The following is a 27,505-nucleotide window of genomic DNA, read 5'->3' as shown; positions in this document are numbered from 1 at the left end:
TTCAGCGCCAGAGGGAGGTGGGACCCAACTCCTCGACTGACTTTGCAAAAGACCTGACCTGTTCTATAAATGGATCAAAGTCAAGGATTTTCCGAGCATAAGGTCCCTCCTGCTAAGAGTCCTTGAGCAGGAGAGGAGAGGACAGCCCACCACAGATTTCCCAACGTCTGTATTTTTTCTGCACCACAGGTACACGGAGCAACCGTTACCGATGTGCCGCAACCCCAGCAGGGGCCTCATCACCAAAAGCTGAGCCTCATGGGGAGGCTGGCAGAGAGGAACGTGGAGGCTGAGGCCGCTAAGAGGGCCCAGGGCTGAGCCAGAGTGCAGGCCCCGCCACCTAGGCAGCCGGCACCCAGGCTCTGGGCTGTGGGGTTTCTTGGAGGCTGGGGGGAAACCGGCCCTTCACCCCCAGGGAGGGCCCTACCTCTGGCTCTCCCGGCCGTGAAAGAGCCGTTCTGAGGACGGCACGTGCTGTTGTCCCCGCCACACACCTGGCACACATCTCGCACCTGCCCGGAGGCCATCCTGCCGTCACAGCCAAACATCTGAGCAAAGGAGAGTGGCAGGTGAGACCCGGGTGACGTCATGGGACGGTGCTGGCCCACTGACACCCACAGCTCTGAGGTTCACACAACCAAATGGGGCATTTCTGCAGCTTCTGACATCTGTGCAGGAGGCAAGCTGAAATGACTTGTCCAAGGTCACAGCAAGGCTCTTGACCCCAAGCTCGGCCCTGTATCCCAGCATCACCCAGTGCAGACTCTACTGCAGCTTCACGGGGGCAGCACACCCCAGACCTGACCCCTCGAAGGCCCCTTAGCATCTTGGTTTCTGATGCGAGAGGCCTCGGGGCCACAGTGGATAGAAGGGCACCTCCACTGCCCGAGCACGCCTACCTTGCAGCTGCCCGACACGCACAGGCTCAGGGTCCCATCCTCCTGAGGGCTGCTTGGCACACACCGTGTCCCATCCAGGAAACTGTCCCCACGCCTCACAATGAAGCTCTCGCCAATGGCCCGGCACAGATATCTACACAGAGCGTCCCCTGGGAAAGCAGAAGGACAAGAAACCCGGATGGGAGGGTGGCAGGGAGCAGGGAGGGCAGTGACCCTGTGAAACACGATCCAGGTGGGCCCTCACCGACCCCCGAGCGCCATCCCGCTTCGCTCTCTGCATTTGGGGCCAGGTTTCTATTTCCCACCTGTCCTGCCTCCTGAGGCAGTAATCACACGGCGATGTAATAAAAGTTACTGAATTACGAGCCAGGGAGCACGCTCGGGGCTTCCCCTGTGCCATCGCACTGACTCCTGCCAGCAATGCTGGCAGCAGGCCACGCCTCTTACCTCCATTTTGCAGATGGGAAACCGAGACTCAGAGATGAGAAGTCGTGGCCTGGCCTGCTAGCCAGGGTGGGAGGCGGGACGTGTCTGATGCAGGGCCGAAGCCTGCTCTCAACAGCATCAGAGGGATGGTGGGTCTCCCCCAACGACTCTCCCTGCCCCGGGGTCTCAGGCCTGGCTCGCCCCGGCACCCCCCGGGACCCACCTCGACTGTACTGCTCGGCCGTGCCCCAGCGGTAGAAGGAGGTGCTGCCCGGGGAGAGGCGCAGGGGCTCCCCGTTGGTCTGCGCGCACTGCTCCGACATGAACTCCAGCTGGGTCTTCTCGCAGGCCTGGTGGAAGGAGGCAGAGGACGGGCACGGGAGGGGCCGGGGCAGGGGGCCCGGAGCAGGGGGCTCAGGCAGGGAACCCTCGCCCTGGGAGACAGCAAGGCCCCCGGCAGTGCGAGGGCCAAGACGTGGGCTGGAGCCCAGCTCCTGGCTGCACCTCAGTTCCCTGCTCTGTAAAGTGGGGATGTCGAGCCTTCCTCCGCTGATGGGGGCCTACCACCCAGCAACGCAGAGGAAAGCCAGGCAAACAGCACTGCGGGCGGGAGGCCCCAACTTCAGAAAACGGGGCTGAGTATGTGTATTCGCTATGTCTGCACCTCCAGAGGCAGGTAATTGGAAAAGTCACAGGAGTCAAGAGCAAAGGGCTTCCGCACAAGAACCTCCGCGGGCGGGCGTCCTGGCCTTTTTTGCACTGGAGTCAAGAGGAAAAGAATCCGAGTGGCCCTGCCGAGCAGGTGCGGGGACCACGGCTGCCCTCCTTGCAGGCCTGGCCCTCCCCCACCCCAGGCAAGGACTCCTTTCTCCTGGTCTGGGGAGGCCTCGGAGTCTGCCTGGAGAAGGTGGGGGCGGGGGGGGGAGGGAGGGTCTCAACACGTGCAGATCTTGAGTCAAGGCCAGAGGAATCACTCCATGCCTTCACACCCACTCTGATGGCTGTGTGGGAAACACAGGTAAGTGCTGGAGAGGGTGTGGAGAAATTGGACGCCTCGCACGTTGCTGGTGGGGAGGCCAAATGGTTCAGCTGCTATGGGAAATGGCTCAGAGGTTCCTCAAGGACTTAAACTTAGAATCCCCATGGGATCTGGCAATTCCACTTTGAGGTGTACACCCGAAAGAGTGAAAAGCTGGCGCTCAAAAAATCCACGGGGCCTCCCTGGTGGCGCAGTGGTTGAGTCCGCCTGCCGATGCAGGGGACACAGGTTCGTGCCCCGGTCCGGGAGGATCCCACGTGCCGCGGAGCGGCTGGGCCCGTGAGCCATGGCCTCTGAGCCTGCGCGTCCGGAGCCTGTGCTCTGCAGCAGGAGAGGCCACAACAGTGAGAGGCCCGCGTACCGCAAAAAAAAAAAAAAAAAAGTCCACGTACGCACATATTCATTAGCGGCACTATTCCCAACAACCAAAGACGGAAACAGCCCCAATGTACGGACAAATGGACAATGGATGAACAGATGAGCGAGATGTGGTCCATCCATCCAGTGGAATACTATTCAGCCATAAAAAGGAGTGAAGTTCTGGATGGGAGGGAGGTTCTAGAGGGAGGGGATATATGTATATGTATAGTTGATTCACTGTGTTGTACGGCAGAAACTAATACAACATTGTAAAGCAACCATAACCCAACAAAAAAATAAGAAAATATAAGAAGAAAAGAATAGGGACTTCCCTGGTGGCGCAGTGGTTGAGAGTCTGCCTGCCAATGCAGGGGACACGGGTTCGAGCCCTGGTCCGGGAAGATCCCATATGCCGCGGAGCAACTAAGCCCGTGAGCCACGAGTACTGAGTCTGTGCTCTAGAGCCCACGAGCCACAACTACTGAGCCCGCGAGCCACAACTACTGAAGCCCGCGTGCCTAGAGCCCGTGCTCTGCAACGAGAGAAGCCACCGCAATGAGAAGCCCATGCACCGCGGCGAAGAGTAGCCCCCGCTCGCCGCAACTAGAGAAAGCCTGCACGCAGCAACAAAGACCCAACGCAGCCAAAAATAAATAAATAAAGTAAATAAATTTATAAAAAATAAATAAGAATAAACCGTAAAAAAAGAAAAAGGAGTGAAGCTCTGATACATGGTACATGGCTGAACCTCGAAAACAACATGGTGAGTGAGAGAAGCCAGCCGCAAAAAGTCACATATCGTATGATTCCACTTATATGAAATGTCCAGCGTAGGTAAATCCAGAGAGATAGAAAGTAGGCTGCTGGTTGGCGGGCGCTGGGAGAGGCGGCACGGGAGCGGCTGCTTGATGGGCACGGGGTTCTACTCTGGGGTGACGGAAATGGTTTGGAACTCGCTGGAGGTGGTGGTTGCATGATATTGTGAATGCACTATGTGCTACTGAACTACACAGTTTCAGATGGTTGATTTTACGCTAGGTGAAATTCACCTGAACTTATAACTAAAAGAATCGCCCACGCTCTCGCGGTAGTGGACTTGGCTGCCGGAGAGGAGGGTCGTTCTCAGCGCAGAAACGGGCAGCCCTGCAGGGCAGTGGCATCCAGGGAGGGAGGGGGACTCTTCAGGGCGGCTGCTTTCAGGGGTGGGACCCTCCCGGTGAATGCACAGTGGTCCCAGGGCAGGTATTAATAGCATCACCTTCACTCTCAAAACGCCGTATGTGAACCACAAGTGACAGCCGCCCTGGGCCTTGGGCTCCTCCGGACCCAGTGCTGCCAACGGCACCCCCCACCCTGCCCAGGAAGCAGGCCTACCTGGCTGTCGCACATCGCGGCCTGGAGGTCAGCACCTACGCACGCACGCCCCCCAAAGGCAGGTCTGAAAATGCCCACGAGACACGGGTGAGAGGAGGGTGACCCCCAGCCCCCCGCCAGGGAGCGCGACGCAGCCACCCCCCTGACCCGCAGACAGAGCCCTCCACGCGGCACCTGGGGTTGTTGCACTGCCGTCTCCTGGTGACCACACCTCCTCCGCAGGAGCGGGAGCAAGGACTGGCCGGACCCCAGCTAGACCAGCGCCCATGCACCGCCCCCACGGGGGCCAGCTCCGCCAGGGAGCGGCAGTGCCCCTTGGAGCACCACTGCAAGAGAAGGACGGAACCACGTTCTACACCCAGGGTATCCCACACCCACAGGACCGCACACCCAGGGCATCCCACACCCACAGGACCCCACACACAGGGCATCCCACACCCACAGGACCGCACACACAGGGCATCCCACACCCACAGGACCCCACACACAGGGCATCCCACACCCACAGGACCGCACACAGGGCATCCCACACCCACAAGACCCCACACACAGGGCATCCCACACCCACAGGACCGCACACAGGGCATCCCACACCCACAGGACCCCACACCCAGGGCATCCCACACCCACAGGTGCCCACACCCAGGGCATCCCACACCCACAGGACCCCACACCCAGGGCATCCCACACCCACAGAACCCCACACACAGGGCATCCCACACCCACAGGTGCCCACACCCAGGGCATCCCACATCCACAGGACCCCACACCCAGGGCATCCCACACCCACAGAACCCCACACACAGGGCATCCCACACCCACAGGCGCCCACACCCAGGGCATCCCACACCCACAGGACCGCACACACAGGGCATCCCACACCCACAGGACCCCACACACAGGGCATCCCACACCCACAGGACCCCACACACAGGGCATCCCACACCCACAGGACCCCACACACAGGGCATCCCACACCCACAGGACCGCACACAGGGCATCCCACACCCACAGGACCCCACACCCAGGGCATCCCACACCCACAGAACCCCACACACAGGGCATCCCACACCCACAGGCGCCCACACCCAGGGCATCCCACACCCACAGGACCGCACACACAGGGCATCCCACACCCACAGAACCCCACACCCAGGGCATCCCACACCCACAGGTGCCCACACCCAGGGCATCCCACACCCACAGGACCCCACACCCAGGGCATCCCACACCCACAGAACCCCACACACAGGGCATCCCACACCCACAGGCGCCCACACCCAGGGCATCCCACACCCACAGGACCGCACACACAGGGCATCCCACACCCACAGGACCCCACACACAGGGCATCCCACACCCACAGGACCCCACACACAGGGCATCCCACACCCACAGGACCGCACACAGGGCATCCCACACCCACAGGACCCCACACCCAGGGCATCCCACACCCACAGGTGCCCACACCCAGGGCATCCCACACCCACAGGACCCCACACCCAGGGCATCCCACACCCACAGAACCCCACACACAGGGCATCCCACACCCACAGGTGCCCACACCCAGGGCATCCCACACCCACAGGACCCCACACCCAGGGCATCCCACACCCACAGAACCACACACACAGGGCATCCCACACCCACAGGCGCCCACACCCAGGGCATCCCACACCCACAGGACCGCACACACAGGGCATCCCACACCCACAGGTGCCCACACCCAGGGCATCCCACACCCACAGGACCCCACACCCAGGGCATCCCACACCCACAGAACCCCACACACAGGGCATCCCACACCCACAGGCGCCCACACCCAGGGCATCCCACACCCACAGGACCGCACACACAGGGCATCCCACACCCACAGGACCCCACACACAGGGCATCCCACACCCACAGGACCCCACACACAGGGCATCCCACACCCACAGGACCCCACACACAGGGCATCCCACACCCACAGGACCGCACACAGGGCATCCCACACCCACAGGACCCCACACCCAGGGCATCCCACACCCACAGAACCCCACACACAGGGCATCCCACACCCACAGGCGCCCACACCCAGGGCATCCCACACCCACAGGACCGCACACACAGGGCATCCCACACCCACAGAACCCCACACCCAGGGCATCCCACACCCACAGGTGCCCACACCCAGGGCATCCCACACCCACAGGACCCCACACCCAGGGCATCCCACACCCACAGAACCCCACACACAGGGCATCCCACACCCACAGGCGCCCACACCCAGGGCATCCCACACCCACAGGACCGCACACACAGGGCATCCCACACCCACAGGACCCCACACACAGGGCATCCCACACCCACAGGACCCCACACACAGGGCATCCCACACCCACAGGACCCCACACACAGGGCATCCCACACCCACAGGACCGCACACAGGGCATCCCACACCCACAGGACCCCACACCCAGGGCATCCCACACCCACAGGACCCCACACCCAGGGCATCCCACACCCACAGGACCGCACACCCAGGGCATCCCACACCCACAGGTACACCCCCCACAAACACACGCACACACACGCACTGCACCCCCATCCGGCTCTGGAGCCAGGGCTAAATAGAAGAGGGCAGAGCCCCTCCCGCAGGACAGGGACTGGAGGAAGGGCTGGCCATGCAGGGCAGAAGGGAGGGCAGGGGCACTGGGCCGGGAGCAGGACGTCAGGTGGCCGCTGCAGGCCGGCAGGGGGCGGGGGGGTGGTCACGCAGCCACGGGAAAACTTTGCCTCCTCTGGGTGGCGGGCGACAACCCAATCCCTGTCTCCAGGCAGCCACACCGGGCCCAGGGTGGCCGTCCCTCAAGCGCCCGCTCTCTCTGGAACAGCGAGGAGGTTGACGGGGCAGCCCAGATGCCCCGCCCGCTCCGGCAGAGTCAGGCGCAAGCCTTCGCCGTTAGCTGTTATGAACCGCCTGCAGAGGGCAAGGCGAGCACTGCGTGCACGCAGGCATCCTGCTGCCCACCTGTCCTGACGGGACCCAGAACAGCTCCAGGGCCCTAAGCCCCTGCTTCCTGAGGTCCTCCTGTCTCCCACCCCAGGGTGAGGGCTGCAGGCTCAGGTCTGCGTGAGCGTGTGTGAGCGTGCACACATGCACACGCGCGCGCGCGCGCGCGCACACACACACACACACACACACGCTCACACGCTCCTCCAGTCCCCGCTCTGACCTTCCCCGCGCCACACTCTGTCCCATCCAGGACAGGAATAAGGAGGCGGCTACAGCTGCTTTGGTCCAGGGGGTCTGTGTGGCAGGAGAGAGCCTGGCACATGTCCTAAGAGGGAAGACAGATGGCCAGCCGAGGGGCCACCAGGGCCTGGGGGTCAGTGTCCGGCCATCACTGCCCCTCCCAGACCACAGCACACGGTGACACAGCCAGCTCCCTGGGCAGTGGTGGGTGGAGAGGACAGCCGCGGAGGACTCCTCCACCAGGAACAGGGACAGTGCCCAGGGCCCACAAAAATGTTTTCATCTCTTTTAAAACCAGGAGAAAAAAGATGATCTTCTAGATCAGAAAGAATATGCTAATATATAACATTAACACTGCATTTATAAGGACACACGTAAAGTTCTATATCTCACGAAAACACTAAGATATAATTCCTAATGTTTTACGAGGGGGAAGGGGCTCACCAAGGCGAAAGTGCCTGCAAGTCCTGTGCGGTCCTGGGAAGGGGGTCTGCCTGCCCCCCTTCAGCTCCCCTCCCACTGCCAGCTCCCACCCGGGCTGTAGGGTTCAGCTCAGAGGTCACTTCCTCTGGGAAGCCCTCCAGCTCCCATTGGGTGGGAAGCCCTCGGTAACTGCCTAGGTAGGATCAAGGTCCACGGGCTCGGGGGCCCTATCGGGACCAGCTCTACCTAATTTGTGGGGCCTAGTCAAGAGGAAAACGTGGGCACCCTTGTTCAAAAGTTGAGAATTTCGAGCGGCACCGGACAGTCTGGGCCAGTGGGGTCTCACAGCGCGCAGGGGTCAGGAGCGGATAGAGGGATGCGGAGGGGCGGGGGGCGGGGGAGCGGTGCGCATCACCCACTGCTGGACTCACTAGGTGCTCCCTTTGGAAGGTGCAGGCGACCGCCGTCGGGCCGAAAGCGACGCGGCACTGCTCGTCGGCGCCGTAGTACAGGCCGGGGTGCGCCTCGGAAGGGCGCCCCGCGGGCTGGGACTGCGGCCCCGGCGAGTCCCACACGCAGTGCGCCCGTCCTGCGCTGCGACAAGGCCGCGGCTCAGGCCCGGGGCGGACAGCAGGTGGGCGCGGGATGGAGTAGGCGCGGGAAGCGGGGGCGTTTAAAGCGGCGGGTTCGGGTGGGCAAGGATGGGCGTTCTCAGCCTGTGTGCCCCACCAAGAGCTGACCCTGGGCTAGGACAAGGCTCGAGCCTAGGGGAGGAGAGGGGATGGAGGGGCAGATGCAGGGGGCGGGGGAGGGTGGAGAAGTGGGTCTGCGAGGGGATGGAAGTGGACAGGGGAGAACCGAGCGGTGGGCACAGGGGCGGGAGGCGATGGAAAGGAGGGAGGTGGCGCGCGGGCGGGATGGGCGCGGCCAGAGGGATGGGCTGGCGGGGGCGGGGCGGGGGCAGAGATGGAGGGGTGGACGCCGCGAGGAGGTGAGGGCGGGAGGGGTGGGCAGAGGCGGGATGTAGGAGTGCCTCCTGAGACGTGCTGGGAGCCCGTGGAGAGGTGGGCGCGGGGACGCCGCGGAAGTGGGCACAGGGTTGAGGGCAGATGGAGGGGTGGGTCCGGGCACGGGAAGGAGGGGCGCTCGGGGAGGGGCGGTGCCGGGGGGGGGGGTGCAGCTACCTGAGCAGGCTCAGCAGCTGCCGGCGGCTGCAGGGGGACCACGCCGGGCCCCCGCGGGCGGGCGCGGCGCCGTCGGAAGCCATCACGTGGCCGCTGGGCCCGCAGCCGCTGCCCGGCGCGCCGTCGTGCTCCAGGCCGAAGCTGCGGAGGCGGCGGCGCTGAGGCCGGCGGTGGCCAGGGTCCCCCACCCTCGCAGGGGTCGCCCTGGCCCCGCCACCAGCTAACCCGGCGGTGGGCCGCGTCGCGCAGGCGCCCAGCCTCAGTTTCCCGCCCGAGGGAGCGCTGGGCCGGCCCGGTGGCCCCGGCCTCTTTTGGCTAATACATATCAAAAGGCTTGACAAATGTGCAGGCCAGACTCATCCGCGGTGTTCTGAGCGTGGGAGGCCACGGCTCGAGGGCCTTTGGGGCTCTACTGCTGACAGCTTTCTTGACCTGGGGGCGGCTCGGTGTGTGAAAAGCACCAACTGAATGTGTACTGGTGACGTGAAAAGGTCGGACCTCTGGCCAAAGTTTCTGCTCCCAGTGGAAGGCAATGGCTTTCAATTCCTCTTTCTCCTCCAAACAAGATAGATGGAGGAATTGTGATGGGTGGTGGGCCAGATGGGTGAGAGGTCAGACGGAGGTGCAGAGCTGAGAGCGAAGGTGCGCACCGTGGGCTGCTGTGGGGGTAGGAGCCCCAGCCTTGCCCGTGGAGGCGGGTGTGGGAACCCCTCAGCGCTCTCGGGGGGGGGGCGAAAGGCCTGCGGGTGGGAGCGGGGCTGGTGGGCAAGGAAGTGAGACACCCACTTTTCACTTCAGGAGTCTCTGTACTCTGAATTTTTACAGCAAGCAGGTATATACTTTCATAATTAAAAGGCTAAAAATCAAAAAGGAAAGAAACCCTCCACTCCGGGTGAATAATACATAGCAGCACAGATTTGCCCGCAGAACGTATAGCAGTCGCATCAGGAAGAGTCTGGAAACAACCTAAATATCTAACGAGGGGATGAATTAAGTAAATTCTGGTGCGTACGAAAAAAACCAATATATGTTTTAAGAGAATGTTTGGGAGAAATGTTTGGGATATATTGTTACATAAAAAAGCAGTTAACCAATATACAGCATACTCCCAAATTTACAAATAAAATATTATGTGTGTGTGTGTAAAGAAAAGATGGACGTTTTCTCTAAGTGGTGGGATTTGGGATAATTTTTGCAGCCAGCTTTTTCTTTACCTGAATTTCCTACAAAAATTACTTTTTAGCTCCTAAGTTTGTTTTCCTTGTATTTTGAAAAAAAAAATTTTTTTTCTTTTAATCCTTCGGTAATGAAGAAATATCAGATTTCCCAGCCCTTGCCCCCGCCCACCCTCCCTAGTCCGTTGGGGTCAAGAGTACAGGCTCCTCCAGCTGGCTCTTCTAGGGACCACTGCCAGCCATGACCTCCCCTCCTGGGGGCCCAGGTCACGTCCTTGTCCGGAGCTTGGGGACAGGGGTTGGGGCCTCTTACCTGTGCCCAATCTCATGGGCGATGGTGACCCCCAGATCGAAGCCGGTATCCTCAATGATAAGGCAGCTCCAGGAGGGGGAGCAGATGCCACCCAGCTGGGTGACCCCCCGAACCTGCCGGTTCCCATCAGGCAATTCCAGGTCAAACCTCAGGAGGAGAGAACAGCTAGCTGGGCAGTGCTAAGGTGCCTGCCCACCGCCGGGCTACCTTTGCAGAGAGTGGGAGCAGCTCCCCGGCAGGCTGGCACGCCAGTGGGGAGCTCGGCTACCTGGTGATGTAGAGGACCAGGTCAGCATGGCCGGGATCCGTGTCATCCTCAGGGTTGACCGTCCTGCTCCACTCACAGACGCTCAGCAGTGATGCGGTGATGTTGGCTGTGATATTCGGAGCATCCTGAGGGACCGGGAACAGAGCGCACGTTCAGGGCATCCACCCCAAGCAGGGCGCGGGCCACTGCTGCCACCTCGGTCCTCATAACGACCCTATTACTGTCCCATGTTACAGATGATGAGACTGACGCTCAGCAGTGCCGCGTGCCAGGGCAGAGCCGGAATTCAGGTCCAGGCCCGGCTGGCGGGAAGCCCTGCCACCGCCCCCACGGTTCTGTGCGCATCCGCAGGCGGAAACCGGTTTCCCAGCGACTGGGCGTCCAGCTCAGCGCCTACCTCGGGCTGCGTCAGGATGACCGTCTTCACCAGGTGCACTCGGAACTGAGCTCCCAGGGATGGGTCCCTAAGCAGCTCTGACCCCTGTGGAAGGGCAGGCGGGAGAGGTGATACGTGTGCGTGGGCACTGCTGACTTCCAGGGGCCCGGGGCGGGGGTGGGGGTGGGGTTGCCTGGAGAGGACGCTTCATCATCAGGGAGGGCACCCGAAATGCTAGTTCTTGGGCCTGGGAGCCAGCCATAGAGACAGTCAGAAGGAAGGTTAGCCGACACAGAGAAACCCCGAAACAACGGGATGCGAGTAACTGCCATTAGTCTAGAACGTTCCTTCCAAACACTGCTTCTCTCGGACTGGATTTACCTTGTCTTTTCTCATCTGTCCACCTGCCTGAAACACCTCTCTCACCTCTGCTCGCTTAAACTGCTCATTTCCACGGGGCAGCCCGAGGGCCTCCTCCCCCACCGTGAGCCCTTTCCTGGGCACCCGAATGAGAAGGCTCCGCCCACCAGGCTCCCAGCTCTCCCAGTACATCTGCCGAGATGCCGATTGTGGTCGACTTGCACTGCAGCTGCTCGCACCAGCTTGTCCTCTAAACGAGACGTGGCGCCCAGGAGAGAGGACGTGGTACCACCGGCCTCAGCTGACCTGAGTCTGAACCAGGCTCTGTCCCTTCCTACCTGTACGCTCGGGATCCCGTTTACTAAGCTCAGGACCCCAGTTTCCTCACCTGTAAAATGGAGAGAAAGCCTTCCATGGTTGTTGGCAGACTTAGGAACAGTGCGGCTGGCACGAGGTGGGTAACGCCACTGGCCATTACCACGACTGACACCATCTGGGCAGGAGCCAGGCTGCAGTCTACCACCTGACCATCCTTGGCCCTCATAAAACATGTTGAATGACCACAGGGAGTGTGGTTCGATTACCAAATTTCAGCATATTCGAGGTGGGGGGGACCCCCAAAACTTGAAAACAGTAGCCTTCAAGTGACCTAGAGGGAATATTTTCCACCTCTGGAGTCGGCAGGTGGAAACTCAAGCAGGCTTGTCCTGGACTTGAGCCAGCTTTTCCAGGGGTCCGGCTGCATGGGTGTGGCCTCTGGGACCCAGACTCCCTCCAGGGAGCGAGGCCCAGGAACACATGGGAAAGGAGAGGTGTCGGAGGGCCTGGGGCTCTGAGATTGGGGGACCTTTTCCTTCTGTCCGGAATAGCTGGGCATACCTGAGGCCGGGGACAAGATGGTACTAAGGACCCCACGTTCTAGGATGGCTGCCTGCCCTCCGGGGCCAACTTACCAGCGGGGGCAATGCCGGCCCTGCCGCTGCCGGCGGTGATATTAATCTCCTGACGTTATGGAAACCTACCTGGCCGCCTTAGAACACGTCTATGTGTGTTTCACATGTGAATGCGCTCGTGGCCGGGCACAGCCTGTCAGGCTGAATGTGTCATCAGGTGCTGCAGTCACCTGCTTCTGTGCTGCCTCTTTTTCTCTGAGGTAATGGTTAGTGGGAGCTGTGCTTCCTGCCCCACCATTACCCCTAGAAGCCAAGGAAGGGGAGGCCTGTGGACATGGGGGGACCCACAAGAAGGGCGCTGGGAGAGCCTGCTGCTGCCGGGGCAGTGCTGGCCGACATGCCCACGGATCAAAGGGACGTGGGGGGAGAGGCCAGGCTTGAGGGTCCCCGGGCAAAGGGACCCAAGTAGCAAGAGGCTGGGGGTTGCACTCCCCAGTGGGATAAGGGAGAGAGATCACGCCCCTCCCCACCCCAGGGCCCCGAGCCCCAAGTGTGACCCCAGCCTCAGGGTCATACTGAGCTCAGCCCCCCAGACGAGACAGCTCACTGGCGCTCTGCACAAGCCCCGGCCGCAGGGCGCTGTGTCCAGAGGCTCCCGAGGACGGGCTGGCTGTGGTCTCTGAGGACAGCCACCGCCCCCCCCCCCGAGCCCTGAGCCTCGCCGGGTCAGCACCGCCCACAGAGCCCGCTGCCCACGCGAGCACTCACCATGTTGAGGTTGGTGAGCACGTAGCGCTCCGTGTCCTCCCGGTGAGCCCGGTGCACGTCGGGGCCCACGGCCACCAGCAGCTCCAGGTGCAGGAGGCTCCTGGCAGCCTGTCTCCTCAGGCGAGGGGCAGGAGGACGGCCTGGTGGGGCGGGGGGCAGGGCCGAGAGCCAGGGTCCTAGAGAGCAGGTGAGATGTGGCTTTGACCTCGCGGCCTCCATGGCCAGGCCCCTCCATCACCCCGCACTCCTGGGCTTGGGGATGCGCCGCTTACTGTGGGGATTAGGGCGTGGATGGGCCGACCCTCGCTTTCTCACAGGGCGTGTGGGGAGCCAGAGAGGGCCCGTCTCCCGGCACAGGGAGACTGAGGGAGCGGTTCCTCCTTTTTGTTTTTTAATCACTAATTGGCTAAGCATTTGGTTTATTTATTTGTTTATATATTTATTGAGGCAGAGTTGATTTTCAATGTTGTGTTAGTTTCAGGTGTACAGCAAAGTGATTCAGTTATACATATACGTATACGTCTATTCTTTTTCAGATTCTTTTCCCTTCTAGGTTATTACAAAATCTTTTTTTTTCCTCCATGCTGCACAGCTTGCGGGATTCTAGTTCCCCGCCCGGGGATCGACCCCGCACTACGTGCATTGGGAGCGCACAGTCTTAACCACTGGACTGCCAGGGAAGTCCGAGGTTATTACAAAATCTTGAGTATAGTTCCCCGTGCTATACAGTAGGACCTTGTTGGTTATCTATTTCATATACAGTAGGGTGTATCTGTTAATCCCAAACTCCTAATTTATCCTTCCCCCCTCCCCCTTTGGTAACCATAGCTAGTTTTCTATGTTGACTGAGCAGTTCTGCCCTGGCCCTCCTAGAGCCGGGCTCTCAGCACCCCGGTTTCACGCCCTTGGACACCCACCAACTCATCTGGGGCATCCTGGTCCTCCCAGCTCTTCGGGAGGAAACACTCTCAGAGGGTGAGAGGTCCCGAGCTCTCGCATGTCATGCACGTTGTGACTGTTAGAACTGACAGCTCGGCCAGCTTACGGGGGAGAGGCGGCCGGCTCTTGGGAGGATGGCCGTCCCAGGTGGAGACGTGTCATTCCAGCCCTCGGGCCCAGATCCCATTGCTGCCTGGGCATTCGGGGCAGCACAAGACCAGGAGACATCAGCTGCTGTGTGGCTTTTATGTCCTTCTGGCCACCCCAAAGCCCCATGCTGGGCGCACACTGGAGTAGGGGGTCACCCCGAGATGGCAAGAAGAGCCCAGGACCACACCCCGCTTGCAGCCGGGCGCAGCCTGGGGAAGGCGTGAGCGGGCGGGCGTGCTGGCGGCAGAGCCGGCCTGGTCCTGCCCACGCCCTGGAGCCGTCCTGGAGGCCTGCGGCCGCCACCTCCCATCTCTGGGCCTCTGGATTCCCGTCTGCAGCATCGGATCTACCAGGAACCGCTGACCTCGGCCCGCCCGAGGCTCCACGCGCACGTCTGTGAACACGCTTTGTAAACTGAATGGCTGTTCAGAGGCGGGAGGTCTACCTGCCCACCAAGCAGACGGCCTGGGGCCACGGCTGGTGGCCACGTGTTCTCCTGGCCTGCCCCGTGAGCTGGGCACTCCCCTGCGTGCTAACAAAGGTGGCTGGTGGAGCTGGGCCCAGGCATCAGGAGAGCTGGTCCCTCCTGCAGAGCTGTCCTGGACACAGCTCCACCCTCCCTTTCTCAGGAGCTGTACCTGGAACCGTGGGTGCCCTGGGGGCGGGCCTGTGGAGCAGGTGGGGCTGGGCACCACCCCAGGGAGGCACCAGCTCCCGGTGCCACCTCCTCAACGGCTCTATATAGAACCCGTCTGCACCCACCAGGATGTCGCCCTCCTGGAGGAGACAGAGCTGCCTGGTGCACACAGCCCCATCCCCCATGCAGGGCCATCACAGCACCAGGCATGGACTTGCCCCCTCCAAGGGCTCCTGCCCAAGTCCAAGGTCCGAGAGCCCATCTGTGTGGAACAGCGGGGGAGCCATGCCCTCTGTGGGCTGCGCTCGCTGCCCACCACCTGCTGCCAGGGCCCCAGCCACGCTTCCAGTCCCCGTCACGCACAAGGCCTCCCGGCCCCAGTCTGCAGGGCCTGGTAAGGATCCTGCCGGGGCCCCACGTGTGCAAGAATGGAGGGGGTCTTGAGGGACCAGCTAGGCCTGCACTAATGAAGAGCACTGCCTGTCACCAGGTGGGCCCTGAGCGGCATCTGTTCCAACCCAGGCTGAGCCTCCTGACCCCGGAATGGGGCGGGGAGGCGGGTGGTTGTGATATAAACGGCTCTGGCTCATTCAGTGGTGCATCGTGACAACGCGTGACAATCCCCAAAGATACCCAAAAGGCCACTGCTGCTGCCTTCACCATTCCTTTCTTTCTTAATCTTTCTTTTCTTTCTTTCTTTCTTTTTTTTTTTGGCCTCGCAGCTTGTGGGATCTTAGTTCCCCGACTGGGGATCGAACCCGGGCCCCCATAGTGAAAGCGCTGGGTCCTAACCACTGGACCACCTGGGAAGTCCCATCAGTGACGACGCTGACGTCCAGGGAGTGCCTGGCCCAAGGTCGCCTGTACTAAGGCACAGAGCTGGAGTCTGAGCTCAGAGGTCTGACTGCAAAGCCCACCCTCTCTCCGTTCCCTGTTCCCCGGGCTTGCCGCCTGCTAGCTGGGTGGCCTTGGGAAACTCAGCTGGCTTTTCTGAGCCTCCGAGGAACAGGCCCCCATGGCGTCAGAGTCTGGCTAAGTGGTGTTGCGCTCACGTTTGGCTGTGCAGCGGGGGCTCGGAGGCATCTCTGCCCCACTGGGGTCCCCACGGCACAACCTCCCCCTGCTGCCGGCCTGGGCGCCCACTCACCACACAGCCCAAGCAGAAGGTGAGCCTGGACGCTGCGCCTGGGGGCAGCAGGGCGAGGCCTCCCGCGAGGCAGGGGTGGGGGGCCCCCAGCAGCCGGAGGGAGGCATTGACCACACGCTCGCTGGTGAAGGAGGTGGCAAGGAGGCCCAGAAGAGCCGTCCCAGGGCTGCCAGGGAGCAGCTCGGGGCCCTGCAGGGCAGCCCCCCGCGCCCGTCCTCGGCCTCATGCTCGGGCTCACAGACGCAGGTGAGCGGGGCCACGTCGAATCGGGGCACTGCGGGAGATAGGAGGCCCCTCACTCCCCCCTGCTCGGCCCTCCAGCACAGCTCCCCCTGCCCGCAGCGCGACCCCAGCCATTGCTCAGCGTGCATCTGGCCCCGACCACAGAGAAGGCAGGCACGAGTGACACCCCTAATTCCCTCCGCTCTGACCACTAGCCTACCCTGCCTCTGGTCCCCACCTGCCTTTGGATCACCAATGGCCCTACTTGGAAAGGGGGCTGGCACCATGGAGAAGTCCACAGACACGGTCCACGAGCGACAGGAAAAGGCTTTGGCTGGAGCTTGACCCAGCGCCCTTCTTGTGTCTCACAGAAAAGATAAATGTTTACATCCTGGCCAGAAACTGCAAGAGTTCCTGACAGTCAGTCAGCCCAAAGGGAGGCCCAGGGGTGGAAGAGACCAGCTAATTAGTGCCCGTTCCCTTGAGATACTGAGCAGAATCCCAGGGTCACAACCCCAGCCCGGCCCAGGACACCCAGACCAGTTTTTATCGACTTGGCAGGAAGTAACAGAACTAATTAACGGGGTGACAGCAGCAGCTCTGACTTCCTCTCAGCTGAGCCACTGAAAAGCCAAGGTCCCTGACCCAAGGGTGAGATGCCCCCTGCAGGCTCTGAGAAACTCCCCTCGCAAGGAAGACGCCAGGACAAGTACCTTCGGAGGCAACGTCAGGGCCAAAGTAAGCGGTCACTTCCTCTGGCTCCAAAGCCTGAAGAAACTGCTGTGGGAGAAAGGATGAGTGAGGGAAGACGAGGGAGAAGGAGGTGTGGGAGAGGAGCAGGCGGGGGTGTGGGGGGGAGAAGGGGCCCAGGATGGAGAGGAGGCAAGCCACTCACACCATCTAGCCGGTTCTGCCCCTCAACAGGTGGGTGGACAGTACCGAGGCCAACTCCCTCTCCAGTGAGCCCACTTCAGCCCCTGAACCCCAAGTTCGGATTTCCTCCCACTTGGCCCAAGGGCTGTTGGGCAGCCGCTTCTCCCCCAGGGACCTGCCCTCAGCACCCAGCGGAGCCCAGGTTCCGAGCTCTCGGGGCTCCCCCAGCACCGCAGCCCTCGGGTCCACCCACCTGCTGGAAATCAGGGAGTCCCCAGCAGCCCAGGAGGACGAGGGGCACAGAGATGAGAACTGCCCGCACACATCTCCCCTGGAGGCGAAGCTCACTCATCCTCCCAGGAAGGGAGAGCGACTGCAATCTGGCCGGCGTGGAATGCGACAGACCCGCTGGGCTGGATGATGAGGCTGTGTTTACTCGTGAGCGCTTCCTCCCAGGGCAGGGGCCGAGGGGCTGGGCGGCCTGCAGGCTCCTCCCGCCGCCGCCCGGCCTTGGGCTGGGCTGGGCCTTGGCTCAGAGCACAGCCACCGGTCCTGCGCCTGGGAGCACAGAGCGGGGGTGGGATTCATCTCCCATCTGTGTGACTGTGGCTCCCGGCTGGCTGAGGCACCATCACACCTGCTTCCTATGGACACCCTGCTTTCCATGACCTGTTCCTGCTCTCCTGTCCTCATTCCCTCCCTCTCAGCTATTGCCTGCTCTGTGCCTGTAGCCGACGGCTGCCCACCGGGACGGTGGCACCAGCCCTCTGCCTGCCTCCCCAGCCATCCCCACACTGCTCACAGACCTTCAGCCACCGCCCCCCCAGCCTGCTTTCCGTTCCTCAAATACGCCCAGTGCTTTGCTGCTCTAGTTTCAGCTCAAATGTCACCTCCCTCGTGGCACCATCTAAGTGGCCCCCCAGGGAAAGGTGTCACATTTAGAAAATAAAAATTAGGACAGCAGCGAAACTTGAATTTCAGGTAAATGATGCTTTTTTTGGGGGGGGGTTAAGTATGCCCCCCAAATTGCAGCTAATATATGAGACATTTTTATACTCAAAATTATTCTTTATCTGAAATTCCTATTTCTCTGGGCGTCCTGCATTTCGTTGGGTAGCCTTACTCCTCCTCAAGTCCGTACCACTGTATCTCACTTCATCATCTTCGTTGCAGTTACTACTATCCACAATTGTTGATTTAGCATTTGTATTTCCCTGAAGGCCCCCATGCACGTACAGAGCCTGGGATGGAAGCTTTGGGGAAGTGGAGGCCTCACCTGTGTCGCTGATGCAGGTATTGCCAGAGCCAAGGCATGGTGCGCAAATGACTTGTTATCATTGTTGTCACACAAAATAATACAGTTCAACACTTGTTACAGTGCTTATTATTGTTATCGGATGCTGCTGAACTACGGCCCTGGGAAAGCAGGCTGTGCGACTTGGGCCGCTCCCTCCCGTCCCTGGGCCTCAGTTTCCCCGCCGCGTAGGGAAGATGGGCCGGGCTCGGACCCCGGGGCGGGAGACAGCTGCCCGGGGTCCCTGTGAGTCCGCTCCGCACCCGCCGCTCCCAGGCCCGGCCGTCCAGCGGCCCCTGGCGGCCACCTGCCCCGCCCTCCACCGGCCGGGCCTCGGTGTTACACCAACGGCGGCCCCCCCAGTTCCCTTCCGGCGCTCACGTTTCTCGGCCCCAGGCCGGCCCTCGGGGAGATCCCGGGCTTGCCCCAACCGGATCCTGGGTCGCTGACCGCGGACGCCGCTCGCCGGGGTGGCAGCCCTTTTCCTTGGGGGACAAAGAGCCCCGCCCTGCTCCCGGCCGCGCGGAACCAGAGGCGAAGACCCGGTTTCCAGCCGGTCGGCGAGAGAAGGGCACTTCCTGGGATCGGCGCTCACGTGTGGAGACTCGCGCGGGGCGGCTTCCGGGGTCCCGCGCGCTGCTGTCACCGCGGCCGGCGAATTGGGGTCCGGCGGGACCTGTGCTCGGCGGGCAGAGCTCGGCTCCGGGGCCGCGGCGCCGCCGTGGATGGGCGCGGGGGCCGGGACGGTGCCGGGATGGCGAAGGCGAGGGTGCTGGCCCCCGAGCGCGCCCCGGGCGACCCCGCGCCTGAGCCCGAGCTCGTCAAGAAGCCGAATCGGAAGAAAAACAGGAAGAAAAGATTTTGGAAGAACAAAGCGCGAGAAGCAGGCAGAAAGCCGGGAAACGGCCCCGGCGTGGTCGTGGTGCGACCTCCAAAGGCACCGGAGGACTTTTCCCAAAACTGGAAGGCGCTGCAGGAGGAGGTAAGGTCGCGGGGGCCCCGCGGATGGAAAAACGGAGAAGGGCTTGTGGGGTCCAAGGGAGCGCAGATTGGCGTGAACGCTGTGGACAGAGCGGTTCACAGAGAGGTGGCCTGTTGCGGGCGGCGGCGAGCTCGCAGGCCAGTGAATGTCAGGGACTTGATGTAAAGGATTTTGGCGACACCCTGGACCTTCAATAGGTGAGAGTTGACAGCAACTGCCGCCGGCTGCTGAGCTCTTAAAATGGGCAGACGCTGCCGGCCGAGTTACATGTGTTCTTATTTAACCAACCCTGAGATAGAGTCCTTAATCATCGCCACTTTACAGACGAGGAAATAGGCCGGAAAGGTTACGTAAGGTGTCCAGGTTTGCAGCCGGTTCAGCAGATCCAGGAGTCAGACGCCCAAGTCCCTGCTCGTAATGCCGTGTTGAACCTACTGCCTTTCTCGGAATCAGTGGCCCATACTTACCTACAGGTTACAGGTTACTGTCTCCTAAATGCTGTTTGCTCTGCTTCATTCATAAATTCTCTCCAGTTCCGTTGAGTTGGCTGCTGTTGTCATCGCTGTTTTCTAGATGAGGCAGAGAGTTTAAGGAACTTGACTCAAGGTCGCATAGCTAGCTAGCAGATGGCAGACGGGGGTGCACATTCACACCGTGGGGCGTGACCTTCAAAGTCTCTTCTAGTTCCTGAAATCGGTTACGGAGGGAGCCTCAGAGTGAGAGCGGGAACGTAAGAGCTTCTGAGCTTCTTAACACAGCCGGGCACCTTAGGGCAGAGTCCAAAGCATTCTCCTGTCTTGACACACAGGCCGATGAAATTTTCCCTCCGGCAACCCCCGGGTGCTCTGACTTCTTGAGCTGTAACTTTATCTCTTTCTCTCAAGAAAGTAAAGCAAAACTAAGCAAGCAGAGGGATATTTATTATGGAAAAAACTTTGGGTTTTCTCCAGTTCATACAAGAAAGTATTTTCTTCTTTAAACATTATAGGAACAGGTAAGTAGAAACCCGCCTGATCACTCAGCTGGTTGCCACGTAGCAGGGTGCTAACCGTGTTGAGAATGGCCACACTGGGGACTTGCACGCAAGAGGAGGTTGGGCTGGGAGACCTCAGCCCTCCGTGTAGGAGAGCAGGGGTGCGGCTGTCAGCCCTTTTTCAGCCTCTTTTTGTTGGACACACTCGTCTCTTCCTGAGACCCTCACAGCAGTAGCAAACCAAGAAGGTGGCTGCCATGCACCAGCTTGTTGGCCTGAGCTGTGAAGGAGTTAACTCTAAATGTGGAGACAGGTTGCTTTTACACACACACACACACACACACACGTGTAAGCCTTCTTAATCCTTTGTGCGTGTTTTCCAAATTAAAATGTGTTTCGTGTTTTATCTTGGGTTCCGTTAGTTGCTGAAACAAAAATCACAGGCCCCGGAAGAGGCTCTTGTTCTCTCTCAGACGGATTCCAAAAAGCAGCCCCAAGGTGTCCAACAAAACAGGAAAGTGATCTCAGATAAAGCAAAGAGAGATGAGATGGGGACAGAAAACACAGACCCCAAGGCCACGCGGGGCTCTGTGCCCTCAGGATTTCTGAAGAACAGGAAGATCCGGGCACAGCGCAATGAGAAAGGAGCGAAGAAAAGGACCAATGATGACATTTCCCCGAAACGAGGAGAAATCAGACATAAGAAGTGCAAAGCTGAGGAGGTGGCCGCCACCTTGCCTCCGGCCCCGCCCACCGAGTAAGTACCCCCGGGCTGGCGCAGCTGTGATGACCGTCTTGGCCTAATCGGCCTCCTGGCCGAGAGCCAGGTCACAGCGACTAAGGCCTGTCTCCTTAAGGAGGCCGAGGCTGCTGGCCCCTCCGTCACCTTACCCTGGTGCTGTCGGTTTCTTTGTTGACTATTTGTCTCCCCTGGAATGTGGGCACGAGGGAGACAGCCTGTTTCACAGCTGCTTTGTCTCTGGGGCCTAGAACAGGGCTTGGCACGTGGGAGGCCCCAAGGAAGGGTCTTTGGAATGAAGGAACGCCAAAGCCACAGGGACCCGAGTGTGAAGCCGATTGCCACGTCTTGCTAGCTGGGTGGTGTGGGGCAGGTTCCCGACGTGCCCGGAGCCTCAGCGTGCTCACCCGCGGCGGGTCCGCGAGGGGCAGCGTGCCGACCCAGTGCCTGGTCAGCAGACCCTGTGGTGTCACCCACCCGGGGAGGAGCAGAAGTCAGTGGCTGCCTCTGAATGGCTCAGCCAGGAGTGGCGTGATGGTAAGTCAGCCTGGCTGTGTGTTGCCTGGGGTTGAGGACACCATCGCTGAAGGTTTCAGGAAAGAACAATTTGAGTGCCTGCCGCGAGTCACTGCCCCAGGCACACTCTCTGGAAACAGCAGTCACGACAGGTCCCTCTGTCTCGAGGGCGACAGACGATGCACTGAACTTATTTCAGTAATTCCTTCAATGTGGTTGGGATACATCCAACGAGGGAGAAGCCTGTGGGGGCAGATGGCCAGAGGGGCGCGTCCAGTCAGTGAGCTCAGGAGGCTGCCGCTAAAGAAATGACATGGACGCTGAGCCCGAAAGACGCAGTCACGAGCCACCGCTCCCCATCCCTGCCCGGCTGCAGTCCATGTCTGCAGGGCTCGGCCCGGGGACCTGGTGGTGGGGCTCTTTGTCTATGTTCTGCACTCATCGCGTTTCTCTGAGGTTCTTAAATGTTTCATGACTGAACCGTTTTGTAACTGAGAAGAAAACGTTATCAGCCGGTACACCTGACTGGGGGTGGGGGGCGTGTTTTTGCTTTATGTTCTTCCTGTTGCTTGTAGTTCCTAAGTTTCAGCTAATGAGTGTCGTTTGTTCTTTAATTTATTGTTTGGCTGCGCCCAGGCTTCTTGCAGCATGCGAGATCTTTCGTTGCGGCGTGCATGTGGGACCTAGTTCCCCGACCAGGGATCGAACCCAGGGCCCCTGCATTGGGAGTGCGGAGTCTTACCCACCAGGGAGGTCCCTAACGAGTAATTAAAAGGGAAAGCGGCAGGATGATCACAGTAGCCAGAGCGGTGGGCTGGCGGCCAGGCACTTGGGGCTGGGCTGCCCTAAGAGCAGACCCCGCTCGCCTCCCCGCGCTCAGCCTGTTCTCCCCTCTGCCTTTTAGAGAAGACATCTGGTTTGACGACGTCGACCCAGCGGACATCGAAGCAGCCATCGGCCCGGAGGCAGCCAGGATAGCACGGAAGCGGCTGGGTCAGAGCGAGAGCACCATCACGCTGGTGAAGGAGCGGGCCTTCAGTGGGTACGCGGGGCGCGTGGGGCAGGGCCCCGGGGGGCGGGGCCGGGGGTCCTCAGGAAGGGCCCGCTTCCCTCTCCTCCCGTTGAGTTGGGCAGGCGCCTCTCGGTGTCCGGCTGACACCCGTCCTTGTCACATAACTGAGTGGTGGTGCCAGTTCCTGGTCCCGCGAGTGGATTAAACTGGAGCCTTGGTTCCCCTCAGCCTGACTAAAGCCTTAGCCGTGGACTGTGAGATGGTGGGCGTGGGCCCCAAGGGGGAAGAGAGCATCGTGGCCCGCGTGTCCCTGGTGAACCAGTACGGGAAGTGTGTTTATGACAAGTACGTGAAGCCAGCCCAGCCGGTGACCGACTACAGGACGGCGGTCAGCGGGATCCGGCCCGACGACCTGGCGCAGGGTGGGTCACCTCAGCACGGGCACGCGGGCGGGGGCGGCTGGAGCGCTTCCGTGTCTCCCTACGGCCCTTTCTGCTGCAGGCGCGGGCGCAGCGAGAGCCCGGCGGTCTTCCTCCCTCCCGGGCAGGTGGGCTCAGAGGCTCCCACGGCCGCTTGCGTCGGCCTCGCTGCCTGTTGGCCACCCGACCTGAAGACTGGGACAGTGTTCCTGGACGGAGAGAGGCTGCTGTGGGGTGGGGAAGGGGTGGGGAGGCGGGACAGGCTGGAGGGGCTCCCAGGCCTACGCGAGGATTCGGAAGCCGTGGGGAGGCCGTGAGCAGCGAGGGGCCCGGTCTGGCGCAGGTTCCCTCGGGGGGCCTCGGCGCTGGGCATAGGCTGGGGCGGGGCGCGGGGGTGGAGGAATGAGCCTGTCCTCTGTGCCCTTGGTCAGGGAGGTGGCTGTACAAGGCAACGAGCCATGGCCCAGCTTGGGACACAGCCTGGACGCTGAGCCCATAGGGTTTGCCAATGGACAGGCTGTTGGGGGAGGGCAGAGAGGCACCCAGGGGGCCCCAGATTTGGGACCTGGGGAGATCCTGGGAGCAGGGGCTTGAGGCGGCGGCTCTGTCGTCCTCTGGCTGCGTGCTCTCTGCACCTCTCAGGTTCCCTGGAGCACAGCCCCCGAGGTGGCCCGGCCGCTCGTCAACCCCAGGGCCTGACCACACCTCCATCCGGGCTCTGCCGGTCCTGCTAGGGTCGCGGGCGGGCAGAGGCGTGGGGCCCAAGCGCGGTTGCTGCAGCCCTTCCCTTTGGGCGTTAGGGGAGGGCGTAGCCCCGAGGGGTCCGCTCTGAAAAAGCAAGCAGAGCTGCCTCCGGAACCCAGGGTCTAGAGCCGGACTTCTCACCATCTGTGGCGAGGGCCACCCCCGCCTCGTTTTCGTCTCCGGTTGGAAAGACATCAAACACATGCCCTGGCTTCTTACTGTTAGATTCAGCCGTCAGAATTGCCCTGGCAGGGGGCTGTGAGTGTGCTCCCCCCACTTCTCCCCGGTTGGGGTGCTGGGACGGCCCCTCGGCCTTGGTATCGCCCTCCTGAGCAGAGAGACCCGCCTGCCAGTCCTCTCGCTCAGCACGGTAGTGATGGACGTGTCACTAAAAACCACTGCTTTGTTTTGTTTCCAGGAGAAGAATTTGAAGTCGTTCAGAAGGAGGTGGCAGACCTGCTGAAGGGCCGGATTCTAGTCGGACACGCGCTGCACAACGACCTGAAGGTGCTGGCTCCAGGCGCCTCTTACGTAACGCGGTGTCCCAGGTGGTCGCGCTCTCTCCGTGACTCGGGTGATGCGCCCACCATGTCAGCTTGTAGGAGCGGGTCCCTGCACACCCTCGTAGGCAGAGCCGGGCGCTGTCTCTGCCACCCTCACCTGCCCGGTGGGCCACCACCCCTCTCAGGGCAGAGCCCCTCCTGTCTGGGAGCATCCCCGGCGCCCCTTCCTCGGAGCCACTGGGCACTCCCCGTGTCACAGGCCGGCCCATGGCGGCCAGCACAGCGGGCGGCAGGCAGGCTCGGAGGGTCCCCTTCCTGTGCCCCAGAGAGTGGGGCTCAGCCTCAGCCCCTTAGGGTCTCTGCTGTGGGCAGAGCTGACCCACCTGTTGGGACGAGAAGCTGGGGGCGTGCAGTTGTGGGAGACTGTCCTTCCTGGGCCTGCAGCTTTTCAAACGGTGCTTCCTGGAAGCTTGGCAGCCTCCGATGTTTCAGGGACCCATAGAAATCGGTCTTAAATGTCTTTTAAAAGTAAATTTTGAGGGAATTCCCTGTCAGTCTAGTGTTTAGGACTTGGCGCTTTCACTGCCAGGGCCTGGGCTCAATCCCTGGTCGGGAGCTAAGATCCCACAAGCCGCGCAGTCGGCCGAAAAAGAAAGTAGAGCTTGAACTGTTAAAAACCAACAATTCCTCTGCCCACGGAGACGCGTTTTGTCAGAAACGTTCTCACTTCAAGAGGCCCCGGTATCTCGTGCTCCCTCCCCACGCCCTCCCCGCGCCCTCGCCCTCGCCGCGCAGACCCGCGTTTCAGCCACTTGCGGGCTCCTTGGTGACTGAGTCTCCCGCTTCCCCGGTTTCAAGGCTGTTTTCATGCCCATGGTCCTTCCATCACTTTTCCCATGGTGATCTTCCCTCAGAAGTTCAGGCTCGTGTCAGTGCTTGTCTTATTTGTGTGTGCATGTGTGTCATGTGTTGGAGTTCGGTAGAAGGAGTCTATTGCTGCAAATGGACAACAAAACGCCCGTCCTATTTTCTCCTCCAGGCGTTGTTTCTTGGTCACCCGAAGAAGAAGATCAGGGACACTCAGAAGTACAAGCCTTTCCGGAGCCAAGTGAAGGTACTTGGAGCCGCGCGGCCCCGCACGGCGTAGTTCAGTTTCTCGGTTCACGTGATTGTCGGTTCTGGTCCCTGAAGGCTGGCTTACTGATGAAAGGTGTTGGGTTTCATTTGGTTTTTCCTTTTAACCTTTAAAACTAAAAGGAGTCTTAGAAGAGAAAGAGTTCTGCCAAATGCCAACTTTAAAGTTAGTGTCGCTGAGGGCAGGTGAGTTCCACTCTCTGGTCTCTGTGATTAGACCCCCGACTGCAGGCAAGAAGCCGCCATCGTGTCTGTTCCAGAGGCAGAGCTGCCCTTGAAATGAGCAGGGCAGCCTGAGGCCGGAAGGCAGACATGGCAGAGTCCTTTCCTGGTCCTCCTCTGTGGGCTGACCGGGTGTCACCAACCCGCAGGGCCGCGGGCACTTCCGATGGGAGGGACACTGAAGGTCCCTTGGGTCGGGGCTCAGCGGGCAACTCCCCTGCCCAGGCAGGGCCTACAGAGGCCCCACCCGAGCGTGGCTGTGCGCCGCCCTCTCCCCTGGCAGAGTGGACGGCCGTCTCTGAAGCTGCTTGCGGAGCGAGTCCTGGGGATCCGGGTGCAGCAGACGGAGCACTGCTCGGTGAGTGTGTCCCGGGTGACAGGCCTCGGGATCGGGGCTGTGCCGGGCCTCGTGCGCGAGGCGCAGTGTCAGCTGAAGACAAACACAGTGGGCCTCGGGCGGCTTCTGTTTTAGGAGCTCCTGGTCCGTGATAAATGACACGGCACAGCAGACCTGCGAAGTGTCGGTTAAATTCTAAACGGTTACATTTAACTAATACTTCACACCAAAAAGCTACCAGTGTACTGTAGTCGGAGACAAAGGCCCGAGTCTGGATTGCAGGCCCTCTAGGACTGCGCGCGAGCCCGCTGGCCCGCAGAGCCCAGCCGTTGGGCTCTCGTGCCCCAGCATCCAGTTCAGGGCCTGCCGTCCCCCACCCCGTCTCCTTCCTAATTCTGTGGTGTCTGGAGCACCCACGAGGCAGCACGTTCATCCCTTCGCTTTGGGTCCCTCCCTCCCATGAACTGGGGCGCGGAAGCACGGTGAGGGCCGTGGTGCTGGACCACTGCTCTCGTCAGTTTTCTCCTTCACTTGTCCGTGTCTGATGCCAGGACTCGGGAACTGTGGGGTGGACAGGCACGTATGTGGCCATGCTTGTCGCCCAGCGGGACAGTCATGGTGATGCTGCGTGTCCCCCAGATTCAAGATGCGCAGGCAGCGATGAGGCTGTACGTCCTGGTGAGGAAGGAGTGGGAGAGCATCGCCCGAGACAGGCGGCCCCCGGCCTCCAGCGCCCACGGTAACGACGCCTAGCAGGAGCCCCGTCCCGTGCCGCGCTCGCGGGCAGCTGTGACCAAGCCGCCGGGCAGATGGAGTGCCCCCCGGAGCAGTGACCCTGTGGGAAGGTTTCAGAATCATGGCAACAGGGGCACGCGGCGTGCTTGCTGCTGGGCAGAACGTCTCCTGTCTGGTTGTGGCGTCTGAGACTCAACCCCGCACGTGGGACGGGAGGAGGGGCTGTCCCTGGGGATTCCCCGGGTCCCAGGACCAGAAGCGCCTAGTTGTCCCCAGGTGTGTGGCACCTTCCTCCGAGGAGGCCCCTTTCCCTCGTTGCCTCGGCCAACGGAAAGGAAAGAACTCCGCGGACTCGAGCCTGGACCGCGCGGCTGTGGGTAGCCCGGCAGCAGCCTCGTCGAGGGGTTTTCAGCGGTTCCTTTCTCACCCGCTGCACACAAGTTTAAACTGCAGGTCGGGGCCCACGGCCGGCGTGGGGAGCTCGGGCTGCCCAGCGCGGTGGCAACAGTTCTCCCCAGAGGTGGGCGACTCCCCGACTAGGATGGACGTTCTGACCACGGGCGGCCCGCAGCCCTCTCCCCCCCGGCCCGGGGCGGGGGGCTTTCTGAGCACAGGAGCAGCCGGTTGCAGTGAGTGGAGCGTTTAGCAGCAGGCTATACTGAGCCCCTGCCGTACGAAAAGTCTGAACCCACAGGGGATGTTGTGTGACATAAACGCAGGTTTTTACTTGAGCTGGAGCGTGTGAAGGCTCGGTGTCTGAGGGGACTGCCGTGTCCCCCTGCTGGTCCTGGGTGACACCTCTCCCTGACCCCCACCCCTAAGGAGACGCCC

At 61.2% G+C, this 27,505-nt stretch overlaps 2 protein-coding genes across 4 annotated transcripts in view; one reads left to right on the top strand and one right to left on the bottom strand.

The window, feature by feature from the left end:
• The window catches only part of ADAMTS13 (ADAM metallopeptidase with thrombospondin type 1 motif 13), a 33,994-nt gene extending 15,314 nt beyond the window's left edge, over nucleotides 1-18,680 (bottom strand). Inside the window, exons 1-15 of the mRNA XM_082656814.1 lie at nucleotides 18,341-18,680; nucleotides 17,318-17,622; nucleotides 16,905-16,971; nucleotides 13,097-13,272; nucleotides 11,097-11,180; nucleotides 10,700-10,824; nucleotides 10,432-10,578; nucleotides 8,944-9,084; nucleotides 8,191-8,353; nucleotides 7,317-7,421; nucleotides 4,273-4,424; nucleotides 4,099-4,162; nucleotides 1,549-1,675; nucleotides 900-1,048; nucleotides 428-548 (exon numbers count right to left, since the gene is read on the bottom strand). Of these exons, the coding sequence (XP_082512940.1) occupies nucleotides 428-548; nucleotides 900-1,048; nucleotides 1,549-1,675; nucleotides 4,099-4,162; nucleotides 4,273-4,424; nucleotides 7,317-7,421; nucleotides 8,191-8,353; nucleotides 8,944-9,084; nucleotides 10,432-10,578; nucleotides 10,700-10,824; nucleotides 11,097-11,180; nucleotides 13,097-13,272; nucleotides 16,905-16,971; nucleotides 17,318-17,416 (1,720 nt within the window). The 5' untranslated portion in view covers nucleotides 17,417-17,622; nucleotides 18,341-18,680. The remainder of the gene's footprint in view (nucleotides 1-427; nucleotides 549-899; nucleotides 1,049-1,548; nucleotides 1,676-4,098; nucleotides 4,163-4,272; nucleotides 4,425-7,316; nucleotides 7,422-8,190; nucleotides 8,354-8,943; nucleotides 9,085-10,431; nucleotides 10,579-10,699; nucleotides 10,825-11,096; nucleotides 11,181-13,096; nucleotides 13,273-16,904; nucleotides 16,972-17,317; nucleotides 17,623-18,340) is intronic.
• Nucleotides 18,681-18,990: 310 nt separating this feature from the next.
• Nucleotides 18,991-27,405, top strand: REXO4 (REX4 homolog, 3'-5' exonuclease). 3 transcript variants are annotated; one of them, XM_082656821.1, is made up of 8 exons: nucleotides 18,991-19,340; nucleotides 20,736-21,070; nucleotides 22,473-22,610; nucleotides 22,809-23,002; nucleotides 24,162-24,250; nucleotides 25,286-25,360; nucleotides 25,886-25,960; nucleotides 26,579-27,405. In XM_082656821.1, the coding sequence occupies exons 1-8, from the start codon at nucleotides 19,113-19,115 to the stop codon at nucleotides 26,690-26,692; spliced, it is 1,248 nt and encodes a 415-aa protein (XP_082512947.1). In that variant the 5' UTR covers nucleotides 18,991-19,112; the 3' UTR covers nucleotides 26,693-27,405. The 3 variants fall into 3 exon arrangements, with proteins under 3 accessions (XP_082512947.1, XP_082512945.1, XP_082512946.1); XM_082656819.1 differs by having other exon boundaries at nucleotides 25,832-25,960; XM_082656820.1 differs by having other exon boundaries at nucleotides 25,828-25,960.
• Nucleotides 27,406-27,505: the final 100 nt, after the last annotated feature.

Source organism: Grampus griseus (assembly GCF_964374135.1).
Source record: "Grampus griseus genome assembly, chromosome: 6".
Classification (NCBI taxonomy): Eukaryota; Metazoa; Chordata; class Mammalia; order Artiodactyla; family Delphinidae; genus Grampus; species Grampus griseus.
This window is presented reverse-complemented; position numbering and strand designations above follow the sequence as displayed.